Raw genomic sequence first — 15,915 nt, 5'->3', positions numbered from 1 at the left:
TTCGTCACGTCTGACGGCTTTGTGTTGATACTTTCCACCGTTCTCCTTGCGGTCTGCGCGGCTGCCCCCGTCGGAGGTTCGAGTCTTCCCTCTGGTATGGGCGTGTGTGTCGACCTTAGCGTAAGTTAGTTTAAGTTAGATGATGTAGTGTGTAAGCTTAGGGACCGATGATCTCAGCAGTTGGGTCCAATAAGACCTTACCACAAAAAAAGAGTTCCACCGTTCCGTTGTTTCCCCACGATTCCAAAGTCGTTACCGTCTTGGCGAAAGATGCATGACTGGGTTCTAATCTTGGTCTGTCTTTTGTAGGAAGGACACACAAAATTTCATGTGACAAATTATGATTTTTGACGCCTCTCCGTACTTTGTCAACAATAACAATGTGTATGGGTTTCGATTTAGTCAGAGGCTGTTGGCTAGTGGTGAAAAAGAGTGTCAGTGTCTCTTTTCATGTAGTTGAACGGTATGTGCAGGGTTCGATTCCCAGTCGCCACAGGAATTTTTGTCGTGTCATTTCCAAACCAGACACGCGCACATTCCGCTGCCTTCAGCGGCCGCCGCGTGCGGACCTCTGCTCAGAGCTGCGGTGAGTCTGAGAGCTTATCGCAGCTCTCCGCTGCAGTCTTTGTGTCTTAGTGAATGTCGGGAGATGCTAGTATGAGTCAGCTCCGCACAGCAGACACGAACTGGTCGACTGAAGCGCGAAAAGGTCCAACAAGCAGTCCAGAAAGTAAATGCCGGTTCCCACTAGAGGGCGGCAGCGCGGCGTGCGGCAACGGCAGCGGCAAGCGTTTTCCGCGTTGACGCGGCGGCTCGCGGAATTGCCGTTCCCACCTGGAAGCGGCAGACGTTAGCGGTAGCCAATGACGGACAGCCACTGAGGTACGGGGCAGGACCCACTGAAACGCGCGGTGCGTTTGAAAAACTATATCTAGTTGCGTGAAGACATACCAATTTTTCATTTTCTGTACAATGTACTCTTTCACATATTCCATTATGCATGTTTTCTCATTTCACCATAAACAGATTTCATGACTACCATTCATCATTGTTCACTATCTAGCACATTGCTTAAGAATCATGAAAGAATAATACATATTTGGAACAAAGTTTTCGAAACCAGATTTTAAAATATAAGACATTTCCCGGTGCAGACGCAAACCTACAATACTTTATTAGTTACGAGCTGCAGTTTACAACTAAAGAGACAGTAAACGGTAGCAAATTAAGGAAATGGAACTTGAATAAGTCAAGACCCACAGTTTTTCGATAATCTTAAAGTTAGCGTAATGCAACGACTGACTGAAACAGAGGAAGGAATCCGCTAGAATACGAATGGATATCTTTGAGAGAAGAAATGGTGAATGCAGCAGAGTATGAGAACGGGAAGAAGGTACAGTAGAAATCGTTAGACAAAACGTGAAATATTAAATCTGTCAAGAGGGAAAAATATAAAAATGCAGCAAATAAAGTAGGCCATTGGAAATAGAAATGTCTAAACGTGATGTTGACAGAAAGTCCAAAATTGCAACGTGATTTTGCACCTGGAAAACATAAGGGAATGAAAATGAGAAAGAACAAAGAAAACTTTGCTCAAAGGAGAAGCAACTGTCAAGAACTCATTTGGCAAGCCAGAACTAAGCAAATAAGACAAGGCTACATAGTGGAAGGAACATGTAGACAGGAGAGGGGGAGGGGTTGTACAAACTAACATAAGTACAATGTTAGATTCCTGTGAGATGTCTGAACACGCAAGGCAATTCTGATCCTACCACTTAACTAAGTAGACACACTGAAGAACAGCGAAACTGTGTTTATAGCATTTGCATGTTTAGAGAAAGGTTTTGACAATCTTAATTAAAACATTCTTTGAAGCTCTGGAGATGTCATCGATAAAACACAGGGACACAAGATTATCTACAACTTGTACAGAAACCAAACTGCATTTCTAAGACTTCAATGACTTGAAAGGGAAGCAGTAATAGAGAAGGCAGAAGTAGAGAGGATATAAAATGAAGACTGTGAATAACAAGAAAAGCGTTCTGAAAAAGAAAATTTGTTCACATGGAATATAAATTGTAATGATTGGGTACTATTTTACGAAGGTATTTGTGTGGAGTGCCTTGTAAGTGAAACGTGGGCGATGAACAGTTCTGTCGAGAAGACAATGGACGCTTTCAAAACGTGGTGATCAATAAGAATGCTGAAGATTAGATATGAGGATCGTGTAACTAAAGAAGAGGTACGGAATTAGAGTAGTAAGATGAAATTATGGCACAACTTTGACTACAAGAGGGGTAAGTTGACAGGACATATTATGAGGCGTCAAAGAGTGAGGACAAAGGGGTTGGGTGATAGTATTCTGATAATAATCATTTGTTCAAATGCTATTCTACTATTTTATCTGTTAATGTAAGCAGTGAATTTAGTCTTCCATGCACTCCTCCACAAAACATTTAAACCAAAACTGAAATCAGCTGAACACCAAACCTTTCAACCACTGTCTGACAACTACTGGATTCACTTTCAACTTTCTATAACTATCACTGGCTAGCCCCACACATATACAGATATAAGGAGAACAGAAATAAACAAACAATTTCAGCATATAATTCTTTAGGTTGGGAACATGTACAAAAACAAACCAAACAGGAAGGGGCATGAGGTGAACACACTGTAGTTACGACTTCAAATCAGTGTTTTCGGTAAAATGTCTACAGCTAGTGACAGAAGAAAAAAGAGCGAACATGAAAATGTGCTTATGTTCCATAATCTAAGTTTTAGTTCAACCTCCAGCATGTGACTAGGTGAGGGGAAACGTATATGTCCGCCAAAAACTCGATTCACTGTAAGTAATCAGTTATGCATTTAAAACAAAACTGAATCATTCTAGATTCCACCGAAAATGCCTTAAAGTAAAAGGCGAAACGCGTCCTGAACCAATAAAGTACACTCGATAAAGAAAAAAAACGTTTGTTACTTACCAAAGGAAGTAATCAATAGCTGTAGATACTTAGCAAATTACATCTTATGACATACCAGCAAATTAGTTTCCGTTTAACTTCATTCCACACGCTATTAAATGCTATTTTAAAAAAATCATCTATCCCTTCTGAAAAACTGTAGTTTCTTTCATATCTCGGTAGATAAACAGATTTTGGATATTTATCATGCGACGAAATACATGACTTTTTACAAGTTACCGTTTGCAAAAAAACGCTTTTAGATTTCTTGAACCGTTTACGAAATTTGCGGTTGATACAACCACATGGTTTACAACGAGCAGGACGAAGTATCGGTCGCGTCGCGAGCGATCAACGCGCGGTCACCGCACAGCCCGTCCGCCGACATATCATTCAATATCTCGAGAACGGTGATAGCAATCGTTCTGCTCTCAGCTTTAAAAGCAATTTCGATATGTTGACTAAATTTCATATGCAGTAATGTATTACCTAAAATGAACTGTACGCAAAGTCCACGCAATGCGTTTTTACCTCTGCACACTCCTTAAAATTTCGTGTAAAGGTTTACGTAAATGCGATACAGCAAGTAACCACGACGAATATCGAAAAGAAATTCGGCCCTTTATCGAGAGAAGATATCAGGCTGTAACATGCCCAAGAATCAAATTTTTCTACCGAATAGTTTCCTTGTAATCGGATGATAAGTATTTCATGGCTTCCGCCGCGTCCGCGCCAGCGGTTCGGCGAAAGTTCTTGTGGCCCGGGGTTGCGTACCTGACGTCACGCTCAGCGCGTTCTGTGATTGGCGGCGCGCACCTGGGGCGCGTCACGCGGCAGCGGAAGCGGTTCGACATGGTCAAACCGCGACGCAGAGCCCGCCGCGCCGTGCCGCTGACGCCGTTTCCATGGCAACCACGCCGCTGACGCGCGGTTTTGACGCGCGGCAGCCCTAGTGGGAACCGGCCTTTTCCATGGCAACCACGCCGCTGACGCGCGGTTTTGACGCGCGGCAGCCCTAGTGGGAACCGGCCTTAAATGAAACTGCGGAGGGAGGTTCCAGTCGCACTACTCAGCCTGGACCTGTCATCCACACACCAGCCGCCGCCCCCGCGGAAGTACAGCGGGACGCAAGCGCAGCTCCCCACAGAGGTATCGCAGAACTGCGCGGACGAGGTGGCGGCAGATGGGGAAACGGCAGAAACTCGTTCAGCTTCCAGAGGCGCACCTGTCAGTCTCCGGTAACGAACGGTTACCTCACCCAGACCCAAGTGGCAGGAGGCGTATGCGTCTGTCACACTTGTCAATAGGTTTTGTACTGAGTGTATTCGATGAAAGAGTCGAATCTATGAAACGTGGTACATTACGAACCCGTGTCAAACTTACAGGATTGCAGCTTTAAACAACCAGAATTATGTAGCTTGAAACACTTCATGTACGTGGCAGACACTGATGTTATTCTACATCAGGGACTAACGGCCACTGCGCTACACGATCTCTTGGGGTATGTCGCTGTAATTAATGCTGGAACTGGAACTGAATTGGAGACAGCGATACTCTCGACAGAGTATGCTACGTTGAACAACTCACAAATAATAGAAACAATCTACATCTACATCCATACTCCGCAAGCCACCTGACGGTGTGTGGCGGAGGATACCTTGAGTACCTCTATCGGTTCTGCCTTCTATTCCAGTCTCGTATTGTTCGTGGAAAGAAGGATTGTCGGTATGCCTCTGTGTGGGCTCTAATCTCTCTGATTTTATCCTCATGGTCTCTTCACGAGACGTACGAGGGAGCAATATACTGTTTGACTCCTCGGTGAAGGTGTGTTCTCGAAACTCCGACAAAAGTCCGTACTGAACTACTGAGCGTCTCTCTTGCAGAGTCTTCCACTGGAGTTTATCTATCATCTCCGTAACGCTTTCACGATTACTAAATGATCCTGTAACGAAGCGCGCTGCTCTCCGTTGGATCTTCTCTCTCTTCTATGAACCCTATCTGGTACGGATCCCACACTGCTGAGCAGTATTCGAGCAGTGGGCGAACAATCGTACTGTAACCTACTTCCTATGTTTTCGGATTGCATTTCCTTAGGATTCTTCCAATGAATCTGTCTGGCATCTGCTTTACCGACGATCAACTTTATATGATCTTTCCATTTTAAATCACTCCTAATGCGTACTCCCAGATAATTTACGGAATTAACTGCTTCCAGTTCCTGAGCTGCTATATTGTAGCTAAATAATATGGGATCTTTCTTTCTGTGTATTAGCAGCACATTACACTTATCTACATTGAGATTTAATTGCCATTCCCTACACCATGCGTCAATTCGCCGCAGATCCTCCTGCATTTCAGTACAATTTTCCATTGTTACAACCTCTCAATATACCACAGCATCATCCGCAAAAAGCCTCAGTGAACTTCCGATGTCATCCACAAGGTCATTTATGTATATTGTGAACAGCAACTGTCCTAAGACACTCCCCTGCGGCAAACCTGAAATCACTCTTACTTCGAAAGACTTCTCTCCATTCAGAATGACATGCTGCGTTCTGTTATCTAGGAACTCTTCAACCCAGTCACACAATTGGTCTGATAGTCCATATGCTCTTTGTTCATTAAGACTGTGGTGATCTGTATCGAACGCCTTGCGGAAGTCAAGAAACACGGCATCTACGTGGGAACCTCTTGAGTCTCGTGGACTTCTAGTTTCCAGAAAAGTCATTATACTCGAACGTAATACGTGTTCCAAAATTCTACAACTGATCGATGTTAGGGGTATAGGTCTATAGTTCTGCACATCTGTTCGACGTCCCTTCTTGAAAACGGGGATGACCTGTGCCCTTTTCCAATCCTTTGGAACGCTACGCTCTTCTAGAGACCTACAGTACACCGCTGCAAGAAGGGGGGCAAGTTCCTTCGCGTACTCTGTGTAAAATCGAACTGGTATCCCATCAGGTCCAGCGGCCTTTCCTCTTTTGAGCGATTTTAATTGTTCCTCTCTGCCTCTGTCGTCTATTTCGATATCTACCATTTTGTTACCTGTGCGACAATCTAGAGAAGGAACTACAGTGCAGTCTTCCTTTGTGAAACAGGTTTGGAAAAAGAGACTTAGTATTTCGGCCTTTAGTCTGTCCTCCTCTGTTTCAGTACCATTTTGGTCGCAGAGTGTCTGGACAATTTGTTTTGATCCATCTACCGCTGACCAAAATTTCTTAGGATTTTCTGCCAAGTCAGTAGATAGAACTTCACTTTCGAATTCATTGAACGCCTCTTGCATGGCCCTCCTCACATTACATTTCGCTTCACGTAATTTTTGTTTGTCTGCAAGGCGTTGGCTATGTTCATGTTTGCTGTGAAGTTCCCTTTGTTTCCGCAGCAGTTTTCTAACTCGGTTGTTGTACCACGGTGGCTCTTTTCCATCTCTTACGATCTTTCTTGGCACATACTCATCTAACGCATATTGTACGATGGTTTTGATCTTTGTCCACTGATCCTCAACACTATCTGTATGTGAGACAAAACTTTTGTGTTGAGCCGTCAGCTACTCTGTAATCTGCTTTTTGTCACTTTCGCTAAACAGAAAAATCTTCCTACCTTTTTTTAATATTTCTATTTACCTCTGAAATCCTCGATGCAGTTACGAGTTTGATAGTTGAAACCCTGTTCTGCGTTAACTGTTTCAAATAGTTCGGGTCTGTTTGTCACCAGAAGGTCTAATGTTACCGCCACGAGTCGGTTCTCTGTTTAACTGCTCAAGGTAGTTTTCAGATAAAGCACTTAAAAAATTTCACTGGATTCTTTGTCCCTGCCACCCGTTACGAACGTCTGAGTCTCCCAGTCTTTATCCGGCAAATTAAAATCTCCACCCCGAACTATAACATGGTGGGGAAATCTACTCGAAATATTTTCCTAATTATCCTTCAGGTGCTCAGCCACAACTACTGCTGAGCCAGGAGGCCTATAGAGACATCCAATTACCATGTCTGAGCCTGCTTTAACCGTGACCTTCACCCAAATTATTTCACATTTCGTATCTCCGTCAATTTCCTTCGATAGTATTTCACTTCTTATCGCTATAAACACGCCTCCACCTTCACTGTCCAGCCTGTCTCTGCGGTATACATTCCTATCTGAGTTTAGAATTTCATTACTGGTTACATCCGGTTTCAGCCACCTTTCTGTCCCTAGTACTATGTGGGCATTGTGACCGTTTATTAATTAGAGCAGTTCCGGGACCTTTGTATAGACGCTCCTGCAGTTTACTAATAGCTTATTAATATTGTTATTCCCCGTTGCGTTTTGCCTACTACTACCTTGTCGCGTCTCAAGAAGGGTCTTGTCGGGCCTAGGGAGGGAATTCTCTAACCTAAAAAACCCACATGTGCACTCCACACATACTCCGCTACCCTTGTAGCCGCTTCCTGACGCCTGACCTATTCAGGGGGACCCTACATTCCTCCACCCGATAGCGGAGGTCGAGAAATTTGCACCACAGATCTCCGCAGAATCGTCTGAGCCTCTGGTTTCAGCCTTCCACTCGGCTCCAAACCAGAGGACCGCGATCGGTTCTGGGAACGATACTACAAATAGTTAGCTCTGATTCCACCCCGCGAGCGAGGCTTTCCGCCTTCACCAATTCCGCCAACCGCCTGTACGAACTGAGGATGACCTCTGAACCGACGGCAGGAGTCATTGGTGCCGACACGAGCAACAATTTGCAGTCGGGTGCACCCAGTGCTCTCTATGGCCGCCGGTAGGGCCTCCTCCACATCTCCGGTGAGACCCCCCGGCAAGCAGACAGAGTGAACACTCGCCTTCTTCCCCGACCTTTCCGCTATTTCCCTAAGGGGCTCCATCACCCGCCTAACGTTGGAGCTCCCAATAACTAATAAACCCCTCCCCCCGTGTGCCTGCTCGGACCTTGCTGAAGGAGCAGCCACATGTCCACTCACAGGCAGAGCGGGCGATGCCACACGGCCAGCCTCCACATTGATCCTCCGCCTCGTGTGCCGGGAACGCAGCTACTCCCCTTGGGGAGAGGGTGGCCGAACCGCGCCCGGTACCCGCGAGGATGTCTCGACAGCAGGGACAGTGTGTGAAGCATGTAACACCTGGGGTGTACCTTGCGACGCACCAGACTCCCCACTGCAGCTACACTCCGATGCAGCAGCCTGAAGACGGCTGACCGCGGCCATCAACACGCTCAGCTGTTCGCGAACAGTGGCCAGCTCCCCCTGCGTCCGTACACAGCAGTCACACATCCTATCCGTCCTAAGAAATCAATTTACTGTAGAGAGTTAATCAACTTTTAACTAGACTGCTAATTCACTAAAGGCGGCTGTCTGTTGGCTGAACTGTGGTTAGTAGACACTTCTTGTAGAAAACAATGAAAAAAGCACTACCTGTCTAAGGACTGTATTCAAAACACTAGCACTGCTGGCACTATGGCTCACTAAAGGGACTCTTGAGATCAGTTACTGCCCTGAATGGTGGTTACAAAATTAATGGTGCGCGTTCTTGCCTGGAGAGTGAAAATGATAATGCATGAGGTAACTGGCCCGTATCGAACTACGGTGGGTAGAGGCAGATAAAGTATTCAAACTGTCCGTGAATGTTGCGACATCGTAGCTGCGGCACATGTTGTCACGCTCGAGTGCGCCGTAATGTCGCTCCATTTCGGGAATGCTTTCGATAGGGTGAGTCACCAGTGCTTTCTTGAAACAATGACCGTACTGTATTTTCTACAATATTTTGTCAAGGTAATTGGTATAAGGTTGAGGAACAGCAGTTTGCAAGTCATGATCAGTGAGTGGTCAGCTAACCAGGCAGCTCGCACTCAAGAGTTGTGTGCGCCGAGAGGTGGTGCTGTGTGGAGGGCCTCGTTCGCCACTGCCGCTGAGGCCCTGCTAGCCGCTCTGCAGAAACGGCTAGGAGGGCAGCACGCATGGACACACACACACACACACACACACACACACACACACACACACACACCGCCAGAATGTCGTGTGTTGGGCGTACACAGGTGATGTGGATGTAGTGATCGTTGGCGACAGCGACTGGGAGAAGGCACTGCAGGTCACCAGCAAATCCGAACTTGCATCAGGTTCAAAGCTAAGCAACACTAAACCACACGTCATGAATGTGGGGTGCGGAATATCTTTGCGAAACATGCGAGACCTCAGTCCAAGTTCTGCCTCTGGACTACAGGTCTAACGTAAATCGTACTGCAGCTGCAAACCCTAAGAAAGTGCTTGCCAGCGTGCCAGTTGGAGTCAAAGAACATAGAGAAGGCTTGACGACATCGAAAGGCCACACTTTGCACATATGTAGATCGTCTCTAAAGTCAACTGTGTGGCACATGTTTTACCCATAACAGGTGAAACAGCAGCAAGATTTCTGTCAGCTTTGCGCCATTTTGTAACTCGTGGTAATATTTTTAAGATAAAGTTTGACACGTTGACCATCTCGGGCGGAAACGGGGGAATTAAATATCGCCGACTTTGGGAGAAAGTGAGAAACTATATTCGTGTGTAACACACACGAGATGCGGAAGAAGACACACACGCCCCTCACGCCGCACTTACCAGACGAAATTACTCCCACTGTCTTGAATCCACCCACAGATGTACGGCACATCGCCAATGGCTTTCATCATTTTGAACAATTTTGATTCCAACTCAGTTATACTCAAACCAGAGTTGGCCGTCGAACATGGTAAAAGTCAAGAACATGTGCGTGGAATTAATGAGAAGCAAAAGCGGAAACGTGACTGTACAAAAGTAGCCGCACTACGGCTGGAGGGCCATCTGGACAAACATCGGCACCCCTCACCTACCAACAAGTGTGAAAACTACTCGGTAGAGGGCAGTAAACAGGAAAGTAGCAACCAAAGCGAAACTTGAGGCAGTCCACCTGGGTGGTCGGCAGCACGTGAGAGAATTACGACCTGATAGCAGGCGGGGTTCGTACGCGCTCAAGTGAAGGACATCTGGTGAGTTATCAGACAATTGTTAGCCACAATAACACGAACTCTACTCCCAATACCTTGCCTTCCAATTCTTTTGAATCGTGGCGACGTGCCGTGTGAATAAAGGAATGCTGTAAACTGGCTAAGAGGACAGACAACGCACCACCTGCCAGCAGAGGGAAGCGAGACGGGCTGGCGCTGGGTGGGTCGCCGCACGCACGCCGGGCACAAGCGGGCCACGGGGCGGCGCGTGCGTCGCTGAGGCGGGAAACTGCGAGAGGAACTTCGCAACATGTTTCAGTGCATACAGTTACGTGGTACAGTGTGCAAAGTGAATAGAAAAAGGCGTAACGCAAGAACATCATAATGTATCGTCCTTAAGCTCTTTTGTGTTAAACGGTGTTTCTTACTGCCTTATTTATTTTTAAGGAAACAGAAATCTAATTTGAAATACATAGGTCAGAAGCACTCTATTTTGTGTTGAAGGAATCTCGGAGGAAAAGCTGGTCCTCACGACAGAACACATGCTACTTTTTAGTACACTTTATTTCACTTCATTCTGTATGTCAAAAATCCTTTTAGCCAGAAGCGACTGCACTGATTTCTGCTGTTCTGCGTTACATTCATCGCCAACCGCTGTATCAGGAATCGCAGCACGGAGCTTCCAGCGCGTGCAGTGCTCAGGGATGGCAGAAGACCAACTTTCCAAACGAGCCTCGGGAACAGAGGCATTGGGCGAGTTACAAGATGTTGAGAAATAAATCGTAAAGCAAACCATCGTTAACACAGAGCTTGGAAGGCGTCGCTCTCAGCTGAGTTAGTTTGTGTGCAAACATGGTCTTTCGGATGAAGTGCTAAGAATAAAAAAAATTAGAAATAAAAGAAATAAAAAAATTATGCGCGAAAATAGCGCAGCGACTCTGTGACAGGTATGGGGGAGGCGTCGTGGCCAGACCTCGGAATGGTTAAAAAATTAAATGAAAGAAAAGGGGTTAAGGGCGCGAGTTTCTAGTCTGCGTGTACTGGATTCGAATACCGCAACTCGCATGAATTTTAATTCGTGGCAATAGTTGCTAGTTAAGAAAAAGTTGAAATGATTCTTGCTACATATGCTGAAGGTCTGGGTTCGTTTCTCACATCCGGCAATCATTTTTAGCAAGCATAAGCAGCATCTCTCCCACCTCTGGTAGCCTGGAGGAGAGTCGCTACAGGTTGGGCCCTGACAGAGGCGGAGGTCACGCCGGGTCGAAACTCTGTCACCAGTCACCTTTCTTAAGCGATATCTTTTTAAATCAATGAGCCAATTGCTGTACAAGGCCGCAGCGCACTTGACTCTTACTGTATTCGAGCCTGAGACGTGGAAAATATTGACGGTGGACTGGAATTCGAACTCAGGTCTCCCTTTTCGTCACGTTTGATCACTTTCAGATGATGCATTTCCACTGCTTCATTGTCTCCACTTGTCTGCAAAGTCATTAAGACATTCACAAGAGACACATCCCTCGGTTCGAATCCTGGCATTTCACTTTAATTTGCAACATGAGCACAGCAAAATACATGTGAGAAATTATTCTGATTTTTCGATTCTCTGGGCTTTAACAATAATGGTGCTACTGGTTTCGAGTCCCAAGTCAGACGGGCAGCTTTTCGTCCTGTCGTGTCAGTTTCAAACATGCCACTCCTAGCTACTGGTGAAAGAGAATAGTACAGTCGAGGTATCTTTGTATGTAGTCAACAACGATGTGTCTAGGGTTCCATTCCTAGTCAGCAGAAAATTTTCATCATTGTATTTAAAATTATGACATGTCCACATTTCGCTGCTCAACGTCTATGCGTGACTAGAGGTCAGTGTGGATAGGTGTTGGTTTCGAATGCCCATTACACAAAACACTTTCGTCTCCTGGTTTCAGTTTGTCATCTCATTGCTGGTTAAAAATGACGATTTCTGACGTTTCATTGTGCTTAGTTAACCATCCGATCAAGTGCTGCGTTCGAATCTCCGGGAAACACAAAACTTTATGGCAGATCATTTCGAGTTTGAAGTTGCACACTCTTCGTTACTTGTGACTGAAACCATACTTGACATATTTCTTCTTTACTTGTTAGATTGCATTCCCGGATAGTAGCGCAGTGAAAAAACTTTCGTCGTGTCATTTAAAGGAGGAAACCGATAATGACACAGAGCAGTTGTCTCTTGTGGCCTCATGCAGTGAACATTTTGTACAGGCAAAGACTGTACCGATAACAGAGCAGAGGAACAATGTTACGAGGACTGATTACAGATCAGGCGAAGCACAATTCAGATCGTTCCGTAAAGTTTCTGGCGTGCAGCCGCACAAATTCAGCCTCTTCTCCTAATATTTCGGCCGAACACCGTCCCGCCATCCCCAGAGTGAGCCGAAGTGACTGACGCTGCCGCACTTGGTCCGTCCTTTTAAACCCGAGGACCGAACCACTGCATTTATGCGGCTGCACGCCAGAAACTTTATGGGACAGTCCTAACGCCGCAAAAACATTAAGATGGACGACAACTGAGATCGTTCACATGATTTTGAGCATGATACCACATGTTAAATACATGTGCGTATGCTATAAGGCCATAAAATGTCACACACACACACACACACACACACACACACACACACACACACACACACACACACTGTTTTTTATGGGGGTGGTGTTGCCGATTTGGTGTTTGCTATCTCTCACATGTTTTGAATAAATTGTTGTCTATGTGTCAGAAAGTTTCAGTGTTTGGTGAGGCTGAATGAAGAAAACTGCCGGTAACTGCACTGAAATTTTTTTGCCTGCATGCCAGGAAAGTGTGTTTGAAAACCAGGAGACGGGATACTTGTTGTGTGTGACGTCTGGCAGTGAAGCTGCAGACAGAGACCAGTATCGGCTGCAAGAAGCCTGTCCTGTAGTGGAGGTGAGCGACTGGTTGGGTGTTGCGTCCCGAGAGCGGAGGAGCTGACTTGCAGGAATGAGTGTGACAAAATGTGGTAATGAAATTCTTTCAGAGGTTGTATAATGCTATTTGTAATGGACGATGAATGAAGATTTTGTTATGAGGGGGATAGAACAGATTTGCTGTAATTTAATACATACACACAATTGCGCACTGTTTTGTACTGTGGGAGGGGGAATACGGTAGGTTTGTTTCAGGACAGATTTGTATTCGCAACAGTTGTTTCCTCGTGTGGCTGTTTTCCCCATTCTGTGTGTTGTGTGTTTGTAGCAGAGAGTGGCAGTTTGTGTGTTTTGTGCAGGAGCCTCTCTGCAGAGGAGAGGGGCAGGAGGCTGGTCCAGGCGGCTGAGGTGGGGCCAGTGGGGCAGCTGAGGGCGCTGATCGCCGCAGGGGCCGACGTGGGGGTGAGGGACGAGTGGAGGGGGTGGACCGCCCTGCACTGGGCAGCGCGCAAGGGAGACGTCGAGGCGGCGAGGCTGCTGGTGGGGGCGGGGGCGGCGGTGGACGCCAGGGATGGCGGTGGGTGGACGCCGCTGCATCACGCGGCATACAACGGCCGCGCAGAAGTGGCGGCTGCGCTGCTCGTCGCGGGGGCCGACAGGGGGGCCACAGCTGGTGATAGTGGGCGGACAGCGCTGGACCTCGCCAGGCACTACAACCACAGGCGGCTGGTGGAGGTGCTGTCATGAGGCAGCCAGTCCAGCGAACTCTGTGCAAAAAAACAGGAACTGAAAGAGTTTGTACGAGAGCAATATACATAATTTTTTAAATAAAGATCGAAAAAGTCAATCCTATTGTGACTCACTAATTTCAGCCCTCCTCGAGTAGCATACAGCACACAAATACTCTAAGCAATGCTGTAGCAAAACTGAGACAACGCCAGATAACAGCAAAATAATTCACGTAACAACGGACAATCCTTCTCTCAAGAAAAACGTCCCGAGTAAAACTTCCAGACTAAACTTGGCAAAAGTCAACAGTTCATTGTGAACAATCACAACTGCTCTATAATATCTGATCGCTGAAAAGTATTTCACACCAGTCAGCAAGGTGCTGCATCAGACTATTCTAATTAGCAACATACCGAGACTAACGCTATATGAGTTCTACCACCAGAATTTTCGCTCCTGATATCAGACTCAATTTACTTCTCCATATTCAGCAAACATTCTACTCTACCGTACCTGTTGTGTTTAATAACAATGAGATATTAGTAGCGGTATTCACACCACATAATGCGACCATCATCTGGAACCATACAGTGAGTCCACATTGAACTAAACACAATCAGACCACAACATGACACGCATACAAAATGTGAAGGAAATCCTCTCTATCTGGTACTGTTGTCTCTACTTGACGTAAAAGATTGCAACGAGCAAAGCAATCCTAGTTGTATTGGAGACAGAACACCGGGGCCCGAGTTTCAGCACACGAAAGCAATTTCGCAACGACGCACACGAGTCTCCACACTCATCGGTCACAACGGCACAGCTGAGACGGTGACGCAAGTCATGGAACTACAGGTAATAAAATTACTTACTTTCACTCGTACATCGAGTAAATAAGTGTAGTGGAGAGTGCACGCCTGTCAACTCAGCTGCTGTCACCTCACTTCACTCCCTGTGTCCGCAGCTCGCCGCTCCCCGCCACTCCGTGGCTCCCGCCACAACTGTCAGCGGCCCCTCTGCTTGTGAGGCGCCAGCAGGCAAACGGCAGAACAGTCCGTGAGGCCGTCACTCACACTTCACTCACAAAGAGTACTGACAAGGCGCAGACACAACATTGCCTTCACGAATCTTTTCAACAGTGAAATTTCTTCTCAGAGACCCTCGTTATTAACGTCTACACTGTAGCAAGATTCGTCGTTTCCCACAAGCTCTTGGACCGGAGAATCGTGTTCGCTTACGTAGTTCCACGGGAAACGGAATGTGTCCGTGTTGCATGTGGCTGCACGCGGTACAGTCAAGTTCCCTACAGCTGTGTAATAACGTGGCAAACATTTAGTTGAAAACTGTCCCTCGAGCTATGGTTTAAATCGTCCCCTGATGCTTCATCAACAAAGCGTTTTCTTCTGCCTTGCCGTTTCTCTCCGTCATTAATCATTACATTCACTTCAGGTGATATTCTAATATTTTCTGCTACTTCGCAACTTCCTGCGTAAATAGTATCCCAACATTTCTCCGCTGATTTAATTCTTCAGCGTGACTCTTATTAATACTACTTGAAACATCTGTTTCTCCGGTTTGAAGTACAACTTTACGTATCTTTATTGCAGCCAATAATTTCAAATACTTCTGAATGCTCCTTAGTTCAATGTCTTGCTCCCGCAGTCGAGGTTATTAGCAAGTTCAACCGCCCATTGTAATCCAGGCAAATTCTCGGCAAATGGATGCGTGGCACCTACCCACACAGACCCTCTCGTGCCGATATTTTCTTTTAAAACTGTCCGTAGCTGCCACTTTCATTTTAAATGAGTTTCTTAGAAACAGCAGTTGTACTGGAGACAGAGGAGAAACGTCATGGGGAAGTATCGCAGTTAACTCGAGTGCTTCCTTTTGCCGCGTCTTCCCCACGTGTAACTGACATTTCGTTCCTCTGTGTGCAACTATGACTTCCACATCAGACACAATCTTACACGCCTCCGCCGTGATATTAAACGCTCTTTAAGGAGGTAACAGAGAGCCATGTTATGCATCTCGCCGAAAGTTCGGGACGCGCCTGACGCCCTCCAGCTGGTGCTGCCTGCTGCTGCGGCTCACTGGAACGGCACAGCACGCTACAGCAGAGGGGAAACAGCCCAGAACTCCATCCCCTTTCCTCGCATCGTCAAACACGCTGGAATTCACTGCTCATAACGCTCAACAACCGGACGCCAAATAGTCTGAAACGTGTTCCTGTTTAAACTCGTGTATGTAAATGTCTGGTTCGTATCTGAGAAACTGGTAAAATTTATGTTGATATGTAAATAGGTTAATCTCAGAGCAGGGCAGCAAAACTGTTCT

General features: G+C 46.3%; 1 protein-coding gene across 1 annotated transcript in view; it reads left to right on the top strand.

The window, feature by feature from the left end:
- LOC126443013 (uncharacterized) overlaps positions 1-13,694 on the top strand; it is a 93,113-nt gene extending 79,419 nt beyond the window's left edge. The window contains exon 4 of the mRNA XM_050090862.1: positions 13,212-13,694. Within this exon, the coding sequence (XP_049946819.1) occupies positions 13,212-13,599 (388 nt within the window). The 3' untranslated portion in view covers positions 13,600-13,694. The remainder of the gene's footprint in view (positions 1-13,211) is intronic.
- The last annotated feature ends 2,221 nt before the right edge of the window (positions 13,695-15,915 follow it).

Source organism: Schistocerca serialis, unplaced genomic scaffold (genome assembly GCF_023864345.2).
Source record: "Schistocerca serialis cubense isolate TAMUIC-IGC-003099 unplaced genomic scaffold, iqSchSeri2.2 HiC_scaffold_1420, whole genome shotgun sequence".
Lineage (NCBI taxonomy): Eukaryota > Metazoa > Arthropoda > Insecta > Orthoptera > Acrididae > Schistocerca > Schistocerca serialis.
This window is presented reverse-complemented; position numbering and strand designations above follow the sequence as displayed.